At 35.9% G+C, this 10,692-nt stretch overlaps 1 protein-coding gene across 8 annotated transcripts in view; it reads right to left on the bottom strand.

Moving 5' to 3' along the window:
- The window catches only part of DACH1 (dachshund family transcription factor 1), a 374,731-nt gene that overhangs the window by 177,919 nt on the left and 186,120 nt on the right, over positions 1 to 10,692 (bottom strand). For all 8 annotated transcript variants that reach the window (XM_065678139.1, XM_065678144.1, XM_065678140.1 and 5 more), the window contains exon 3: positions 6,880 to 7,041. In XM_065678139.1, coding sequence (XP_065534211.1) covers positions 6,880 to 7,041 — 162 coding nt within the window. The remainder of the gene's footprint in view (positions 1 to 6,879; positions 7,042 to 10,692) is intronic.

Below are 10,692 nucleotides of genomic sequence, written 5' to 3'. Positions count from 1 at the left end.
GCTTTTTTTTTTCTTTTTTAATCTTGCTGACAAGATGAGACTTCATCATTTAGATTTTTCCATGAACTTGCTACAACTTCATAGCAGGCCCAGAGCACAAATATCATGCAGGAAGTTTTTGCTTCTGCAGTTTCAGAAGCCTGTTCTCTCAGTATGTCTCACACAGTTAAAATCACTCTTCAGAACTGATATACCTATACTGTCTGAACAATCTTGTAAGTATATTTATATCTAATTAAGTTTTCTGGGTGAATAACTAAACTTACTTTTAAATTTTCTTTTCCACTGTGTCTCAGAAATTATTTTGCCATTACTGTATCACTCTCTTGGAAAAGACCTGTTAACTCCTTTAAATCTTATTCCAGAAAATATTAATTGCATGCACTGACAGTGAGATTTGTTCATTTAACTTTCTTTAAGTAGCTACAACTTAGTAGTCGCATGACTAAGCACTTGTAAGGTGCAATATATCAGACCTACTTTTGCCATCTACTTTAGGATGAGATGGATCACCCCTACAATTGCCTATTTCTGTCTCTTAAGTCTAATGTGACTAATCTCATGCAAATGTCTGCATTTGTTCCAATGAATTCCACAGCAAGGATTTTATCTAGATAAGGGACTCGTTGATATAACACAACTGACTGTCCAGTGTGAAATGCTGAATCTCTGCAAATAATTCCCTTGTTACTAACTGGTGTTCAGGTCATAACATCCAAATCCTTGTCTTGTTCTGCAAATTCAACAATCACAACTAAAGGGCCAAGGAAGCAGATACAGAGAAATTATATTCTCAGTTGACAGACTACGGAACTCATGATTTTTTCTTTCCTGTGCCACCATGAAGACAAGCAAAATTCCAGACTAAAGTTTAGTAACCTGATTATAACCAAGTGATCTGTTTTTGGTGTTTTCTGCATTCCTGAAGCACAGTTTTATGAAAGCATTCCTTTAGCTTGAAATATGATATGCTCAACATAGCACATTTGTCCTTAAGGCTGTACGATTATGCCTTTCCTAGCATCTAGACAACACATTCCATCCACAGATCTCAAAAGAAGTTTACAAAAGTAGATACATGTCACTGACAAGCCTTTGTCTCATGTCCCATGATGTCAAAGTTGCATGCACAGTCTTGTTGTTAAACAAAGTGCTACATATCACACAGTGAATACTGATACACTGCAAATAATCTTTCTGGTCTGAAGGTATTGTTTATCTTATTTTCATTTTTGCAAGTGAATATTTTTAGAATGGGAGCAAATCCATCCACCTAACAGTATACACGTTTGGTTTCTGCTAAGAGAAAAATACATATTAATATAAGTAATAAAGTAAAAAAAAAAAAAACAAAAAAACACCCCAAAAACAGTGATTAATCTGTTAAACAATAGAAAAATTCTTATGAACTAGTGATACTGTCATTGAACTGGAGAGAGTCTGAGAACAAGCTTGCTCTGGCTTTTCACCCTACGATTTGGAATCTGCTCACAGTACTGCCAGCTTAACCAAAAAGGATTAACTCTCATATCCAACTGAGAACACAGATAATTCTCAGTAATTGGTAAAAAATGAAGATGAATGGGGCTGAGAGATAAGGAGCAATTAGCTCATCAGCAGTTACAGCTGTGCACTCAATCCGGATCCATCTCTTGAGTCTCGGCCCCTTTTAAAGAACCCAAGCAGAATAAACACAGGACACCCCTCCCAAAAAATTGTCGTACCTGCCCATCATTCCTCTCTCTTCCATTTTATTTCCATGCTATACAAAGACACCTGTCATAGCATTCTGTGTAAATTACTACCTCTCCCAGGACTTGTGTCTACATCCAATCTTCTTTTGCACTTAAAAAAAAAAAAGGGGGGGGGGGGGGAAGGAAAAAATAGAAAGGAAAAAACCCCCACAAAACCCGGAAACTAAATGACTACTGTAGACACTCTTAAGTTCCCTGTCAATCGTTTCATTATAGCAGCATCATCTGTTTGAAAATATAAGCAATTCCCTCATCTAATTATAGGGAGGATTTGAGGTTCATTAACATTGCCAAGGCAGAGAATCAGATGTGCAACTGCAGAGCTGTGCTCAGTGGCCTGCATTCTCGTTTCCTTTTATTTGCTTTTTCAAGGTCTCCAAGACTTTTTCCTGAAACCATAAAAGTAATTCTTTCCTTCAAAATAGACACGTGTGTTTAGAAAAAGGAAATGACTGCATTTTGTACTGTTCTATTATTGGGCAAGGTCACTGGAGAAAAATAATTTCACCTAAATAATTTTATCTCTGATTCTGGATTAAAAAAAAAAAAAGATAATAATAATAGTATGCAAGCAACTGTTACATTTGAGGAACAGATCACAGGAAACCTTGCATATGTCTCACAATTTTAAATATTGCGAAGTAATGTGGATGAATAGGAAACCTAACACACCAAGAAAACCCCTTAATTTTCAACACATTTTGTGGTTGTTTATGGATTAACATGCTTGCTAAGTGTAAAATGTTGCCTTGTATTTCCTAACTGTGTTTAGAAACCGAGAACACCAAAGTCTTCGAGATTGCTTCACTTCCTTAAAGAAATAATAGCGTTCTTTTTTTTCTTTTTTTTTTTTATGAATGTAGTTTAAACAATGACATTTTCTTGGGACATCTGTTTTGAGATCACATTTTGAATAGATATGAACTCATTTCCTACTAAGCAAGTAATTTACTATTGTTGATAGTTGTTTACAAGTTTTATGAGTCAGATTTTAGCAAGTGGCAAAGGTCTTTACAAATCCTTTGAGTATTCCCTAAAGTGTATGCATAGTCTTTTCATTATAGAAAATGTTCGGGAAGCAAAAGTATATGGGCTGTTCTTCACTTCCTACCCAGTTATAGATAGCAAAGCCTAGCTCACAGAAGGAGCTTTAAATACATTTATTTTCAAAGGCTTGTATCTTTAGCTATTGCAGGATAATGAAGTTTGATAGCAGGGCAATAAGTACTTAAGCAGCAAAGAAATAACTCATCTGCTCTACCTTTCCATTGCTTTGGAATATTAGAAGGTAAATATACAACTAATTCTAATAACATCCTAAGATGCTACTATAACAAAGAGAAGAACCTCTACAATGAAATTTAACGTTTGACCTTGTCACTCTCTTACTTTTAACTGTGCAATTAAAGTAAAAAACAAAACACACACACAAAAACCCCAAACAAACCACAGAGCATAATTTTTTTTTTTTTTTTTTTTTTGGGGGGGGGGGGGCGTTGCTGCCACACAGAATTCATTTTTTAAACAAAACCACAGTAATTTATCTATCCTGTATGTTGTACGTAGAATTGCCACTAAAAAGAACCCAGGACATTTTTTCTTCTTATCTGCAATGTAGCTCATATCAGCCAAGCTGTCACAAGACAGTACTTGATATAAACAAGAGATTGCAAAGACATCTCAGTAATCAATATTAGGATGGCTACAGTATGGAAGCCCCAACCACTGCATATCATTTGTCTCAGCATCTATTTCTATGACCAAATGAAGCATTAATTCAAATCATAAATCTATGGTGATTTAAATCTGGGAATGAGCACCTGCCTGCTTTAATGATTTATTTTGTACATTTCAGTAAGCAGGAGATTTGTCCATATGAACTGACAGGTCACCTTCAGATGCCAGTAGCAGACTGTTTATCACCATGCAGACTAGCATCTCATCTTAGCAAGTAAATATTAAACTAAAAGAATCCAATTGATTGTGGATGGGGAAGAAAGGCGTTGCAGCCATATATTTTACTCAGTGTGCTAATACCTCACTCTGATTCCCCTGTAATTTCTCTTTTTTTTTTTTCTTTCCTTTTTTTCCCCCCTTCTAAAATGATAATTCTGGTAGGACGATGCAAGCTCAAGGTTATCAGCAAAACTGAGGGATGTAAAATAATTACTTATTAGTAACACTGGCTTCCTTTAAGTCCCTTCACACACTAACCTTCTGGCCACTGCTTCGAAAGATCAAATTATTAAATATGTTTAGTATTCTGTATAATTAAACAATGTTCATCTACAAAAATGAATTCTATAATTCACATTAAACATCTGATTAAAACTAAAAAGCAAGATAATTCAGAAGCAAACCTGACAGTTCAACTCAAGAGCCCATATTTTATTTATCTTCTTTTACGTAGGCACTGCAACAGCCCAAGAACATGGTATGATCAATAAATGTATGCTAATATACTATAATGTCTGTTACATGTGGGCTAAGATGTCTGAGTTAAGCTGTTAGCCTGGTTGGTTAGGTTTTCTGTTCCCTTTCAGGCTGGTCAGGCGCGTAACACAATTTAAAATACAAAATCAGGTTACTTTCTTTTGTTTTATTTCTTCCTCCTGTCAACACTCAGTAACATAATGTTTCAAATTCATGCCTAACAAGCCATAATTTAAAGCACTAATAGGATATGGACTTGATAGTATTTATTAGAAAAAACATAAATAAACACCTGAAAAAAACGCAGGGGGAAAAACACCCCACACACTTACTACAAAGCAACACCTTTGAAATACAAGTTCTTGTCAAGATCATAGAATCAGAGAATGCTTAAGGTTGGAAAGGACCTTAAGATCATCTAGTTCCAACCCCCTTGCCTTGGGCAGGGACACCCTGCACTAAACCATGTTACCAAAGGCTCTGTCCAACCCGGCTGTGAACACCACCAGGGATGGAGCATTCACAACTTCCTTGGGCAACCCATTCCAATGCAAAATGCAACTAGTAAGTACTTAACTCTTAACAAACCTAATAATTCCCTGGCATTAGTAGCAGTAAGAATTACTTCACTGATTCCATAAGCATAACAGACACGGGACACTAGGTAAGGCTCACTACAGAAGAAACAAATGCAAACTTTTTGAGAAAACCTCCATAGGAGTATGGCTCCAGACTGCACAGACAAGCCCAGTGTATTTCAAGAACCATTCCTTGTGGAATGGAGACAACTGGGATGCTTTTCACTCTACTCAGAAGAGCCATTTTTTTTCTGAACATAATGAACTCAATTCTTCATTCAGTTAAATTGTGAAATTAACAAGTAAGTTAGGGGGCTGAGAGGAAATTTTGACAATGGCAGTAAATAATGTTGCTTCGCTAACTTTGCCTTACCAAAATAGCTTGAATCTAAAACAGGGAAAATTATTAAGCTGTGTAAGAGCAGATCAGTTATCTAAATTATGTCACAAATAATGATTTTAAAATATTTTATTTTTTATTCCAGATACTCCATCCACTCTCCTACAAAATACTTCATGTGGTTTAGATGCTGATTACCTGTTAACTTTTCCATTTCCATGGATGTAAAAGTGTTTCTCACTGGAACTTCCAAGCAGAATAACAATTCAATAATCCAACATTTGAACACTGTATTTCATATTATTCATTTATCAAAATCTGAAATTCGAACCTAAACTAGCTTCTATCCACTTTATCCTCCCAGTTTGCACTTGTATTTTTCACTCTTTCTTACTACTTCACTTTTCTTCCTGCACCTGAGGGGCCACGTGGCCCTTCCAATTCACTTGTACCTCTCTCTTCTCCCAGATTTCAGACACCTGCTCTCAACCCTGTCCTGTGTTCTCTCCTAGAGAAAAAAATCTTCCACTAATATTCTAGTGACTGAATGTGTTGGTGTTACCTGTGTGCCTACACACTCATTTAAGACTATTTTCTTCACCATCAAGACTTTGTTTCAAGCCTTTCTTTAAAAAAGAAATCTACCCCTCTCTTTAATGCAGTAATGCATACATATTGTTGTTATTTAAAATGGAGTGTGCCTAGGTAAACCAGTTCCCTGAACTGCAGTTCACATTATTTCTAAATAATAGCCTACCCTTACCTACTGAACTGCACAGAAACACTGTTCACATACACATTTATTTATGTTAAGGCTAGTACATAACTCTGAGACTCATTTCAAATACATTTATGAGATGAAAAGGCAAAAAAATAAACAAAAGAACCTAAATAGAAACAAACAAAAAAACCCACCACCTATCTTAAGTCATTTTATTCCAGTATACACTGATCTTGCCTGCAGTCTTCTGAACGTGCCTGTTTTGTCATTGAATTTCTGTTGCTGAGTTAATACTGTCTCAACATGATAAAAGGAGCCAATACAATGAAATGGCATAACAAAACATTTTACAGCAGACACACACAGATGATTAAAGATTTAATCATCAACAACAAAAAGTTATTCTAGCTTTGAAGTATACTTTAGCAAAACAAATTGTCTAAACAAATAAATAAAGTATACTGAAACAATTCTGTCTGCGAAAGAACAAGAGTTGCTGATGGCTGCTTAAGAAATGGAGAAACCTGTTAACTACATTTTAAGAATGTGTTTATTAAAATAAAATATGATAGGAACTGCAGAGCATGGCAATAATTTATTGTGTATGCATGTTTTCCTTTTGTCACAGGGCACACGAAAGTATGAAATATTTTGCTTTCAAGCTTGTGTTCTGAATTACCCGAAGTCGATACCCAGCACACTGAGCAGGAGACATTGTTAAATTTCACTTTGACACCATCATCTGTCACCCCACCTGTACTTTGAAAAATGAACTCTAAGCAGTCAAACCACTTTCATGGAAAATATTAACTGGACTCTGCAAAAGTAACCTGCAAAGCAAAGAATGTTGTTGTAATAGTAACAGAAATGCTGAAAGCTGGTATAAAGGTCAGATACAAAATAAAACTGAAAACAGCAAGAAAAAGTGAACAGATATGCAACTTTCTACATCAAATCAAGGATTTCAGAAGGAAGTTCAGAAGGATCACCATTTTAATAAAATATCAGAGCATTATGGACAAGTAATATAATAATGCTGTGTCTGAGACTTACCAACACTTGAATTCAGATCTCCATTTTCAGAGTCTGCTCCATGCTGGTTATTATTTGCATGATAGTTGGACATAGCTTCCAGTTTAATTTTTTTCACTTTCATTGCTTCCGCTATGGCAGCATTGGTGGCAGCTGCTGCTGCTGCAGCTGCTGCTGTCAGGCCTGCATTTAAGAATGAAAAAATTTAATATAAATTATTCTATGATTCTTCATTATTGTAAGGACTAAAACTGTTAATTCTTCCTTCATGCTTCCTACAGAATGCACAGAGAACATTGCAGAATATTATTCCTCTTGTTAGATTTAAAAGCTATTAGTTTTTTCAATCAAAATTTTTCACATCATATTTATTTTCTCCTATATATCCAACTAGATCTTAAATTGGTATCCAGTAACTGCAGTCATAATACAATCATAACTAACTGCACCTATACATGCTCTCAGAAATCTAACTTAGTTTTGAAATGGTGTCTTCAGTGTCTAGCTATGAATAGGTGAACATGCACATAAATGTACTTAGGGAAAAGAAAAAAAAACACCACCAAATCTTTAGATTTCAAATGTTTGACATGCTAAAGAAAACAGAAAAAAACAGGTCTATAGTTTCTATTTATAAGTAACAGATGACCTTTCTCATTTCACACATAACAGTAAGGAGATGTGGTCATTTTAGGAAACATTTTTAGAAGAAATGTTAGGAATGCAGAACATTGGTAAAATACTTTTTGTGCTTTCCCCAGACTTCCAGGCATTAAGGTATTTATCAGTGAGAAGAGGAATTATTAAACCCATTTAATCCCAATCCCAAAGCCACCTTTCAGGCAATCCAAGTGCTCTTACTACCAAACCAAATTTCTGTCATTCAGCAATTTACAAGAATGTTCTACAGAAATGAGAACATTTTTCTTGTCAAAAGCAATTAGACAAATGCTTCAGTCTTCAAAACTCAACATTAAGATACAGCCTTTAATCAAAGTCACAGTATAAATTTTTGCCTGAGGCAAAATAACTCTTATGTGGTCCCCAAACTGTCCTGCTACCCACTGGGGTTCCTTTGCCCCAGACTGGATGGTAGCAGACAGAAATCGGTCCCAAAACTTCACAAGAGCTCCCTATCTCACATGATTGATTCAGGGGACAGAGGTGGGAACTAAAGAGAATTAAATGTAAGAATGAAAGAGAAGGCATTATACCAAGTAAATTTTATGCAATTATGCAACCTCAGCCTGTGATGCCACAAGAGGAGAACAGACCCTCAGTCACTCTGAATCAAGATTCTTGGCCTGACCATGGAGAAGGATTGAAAAAACTCAGTGTAATTAGTTTAAAGGTGCCTGCTGTCTGATTTTCAGCTGCTTGGAGAGGTGTGAAGTGTCTTATGGATCTCAAGAGGAATGAACTCCACAATTTACTATTCTAGGGGGCCAAGGCTGCTGCCCAGCATAGGAGAGGTGCAATTTAGCAGGAAAGACCAAATAAGCAAATAATCCCAGGTTGCTGAGGCAAATATTACTAGCATCATTGCTGCCAAGGGCCTCTTGTTGTCTCCTTTGACCCCTGAAATGGAAAATGAGTTTGCTCTTGACATGTTTTCAGCTAGCGATGGGGAGGGACAGAAGGCAAAATCCAGTGGGGAGAAGGCAGAAGGTGGTATCAGGAAAGCAGTGAGGTGGCATAAGAGGTGCCTTTGAATACATTGTGGGTTGCTTTCCCTTATTACTTTGCATGATCGCATAAAGATTACCAACAGCTCCAGCCTCCCAACCCTCTTCACAGGCAGACTTCTAACGCCTCCAAATGCAATGAGAATTACCAAGTATGTGATAATTACATGCTGCATAGGCAGATCAATATTATTTAGAAAACTGCTATTTCAGGTAGAAGATGTAACAAAAGCCAAAAATCATATCAGAAGGTGGATAAATACAAAGGCTTATTTTTGTTTTAGCTTCTGCTACTACTATAAATTGTGCATGTTCTGGTCTTAAAAAGGTATTGACAATAACATGGATTGCTTCCAATGATATTTTTACTTTAGAGGAAGGATATGAAGCTATACATTATACAAATTTGGTTACAGCCCCTAAATTAGGCCACAGAAAAAGGGATGGTGCACCTCTGAACTTTGTTTGCATCCTGTGTTCATTAAGCAATACAATAACCTATACTTCCTTTTTGAATATCCATCACTGACAAGCTAAAACCAGCATCTTTAAAGAACAATCCTTCAGAAGAATATTCAAACACAACATAACCAATGAACACAACTCTTAAGTTTTGGTTGTGACTTGACTTCTACACCAGCAGTTTTAAGCACTTTTAAGTACTAAAGTAAGTACCATATTAAACAGACACTGGACACAGGACTCGCGAGTCTGCCTGTAAATATGTCTCACTGGGGTAATGACCTGGTTGCAGAACTGCTGAAATACAAACTCTCTCTTGCTACAAAATTTGCACCAAACCAAAGTAGGCCATAATGCTTCTCTCTAAAGGAAACCACAACCTTTGGATAAGGACTGCAAAACTAAAATCCAGATTGTTTAGTTCTGTATTATGATTTTCACAAGATAATGCTTGTGATAATAAATGATAATTTAAAAAAGCAGAAATTAAACTACTAATTTAATTCCTTCTCTCCTGCAACCACATAAGTGACTGAGATGATTACTCTGCTATACAGCAATTAATTTAAAATACACAAATCTAAAATGCGTGCCTCATATAAGCACCGGTGTGAGTGTGTGTGTGGGGGAAATGTGAGTAAGGAACAATCCTCAGAATTATCGCTTAACGTCATTCCTCACAGTAATTCCAACATAGAGCACAGCTTCTGTTTTACTTTTATCACTTGACTCTCACAATATAGCAAAGCAAGTGGCAAGGAAGATCCTGAGCCAGTTACCAGAGCATTATAATCACTGGTGCACTCACTATACTGTGGTATGGTACAAGGTAAAACTTTCTCTCTGGCACAGGGCCTGACCCATCTCACTGATGTGACTAGCAAAGGCAGCCAAATATATTCTAAAAAGAAGAGGTTAATAAGCTGTTATATATCTATTATGCATATTTTAAAAGACTAAACTTTAAAGTTGGCTAAATACTTGCTTTTTTTTTTTTAATTGTTAGAAAAAGGCTTTTTCACCTAAACATTATTTAACATCACTTTACTCTAAAAACAAGGAGGCAAGGAATTTCTGAGGTGCACGCTTTTCTACAATACAGAAATCTTATCTTTAAATATGAGATAACCAGAAGTCACCTATAAAGCCAACTGAAATAAAAGAAGTAAGGATCACACCAAACAGACACTTAGATATTTTTTATTTTGACAAACTATTTATTTAAACAGTTAAAAGTATTCTAGGCCAAAATATTCAATGGATTAAATTCAATGGGTAGTTGTCATTAATATTCTGAAATTGATAAGTTGTTTATGTCTGGCATTCTTCCTGCTGATTATGCAGTGAGACAGGCAGCTTTATAAATATCTCATCACTCCATCGTCACACAAATTTCATCGACAGTGCTCATGCACAGCTATTAGCAATATGAATCTAACCATTACAAGAGGAAAGAAAATCGAACATGTGGCATTAATACGCAGTCCTGGTTCCTAACCATCTGATAGGCAGATGGTGTAAAGCGGATTCTCCAGCTGAAATGAAGGGGCACATCATTTAAAACCTTGTTTGCATTCTAACTGATATCAGTGCCATATTGATATACATGATACATCATGGCAGTATTTGAACAATCTAGTCTGTTTCAGTCATAAATGTTTACAGCCTTGTTTTTTATCTTCAGAAG

This window comes from Lathamus discolor, chromosome 4, assembly GCF_037157495.1.
Source record: "Lathamus discolor isolate bLatDis1 chromosome 4, bLatDis1.hap1, whole genome shotgun sequence".
NCBI lineage: Eukaryota > Metazoa > Chordata > Aves > Psittaciformes > Psittacidae > Lathamus > Lathamus discolor.
This window is presented reverse-complemented; position numbering and strand designations above follow the sequence as displayed.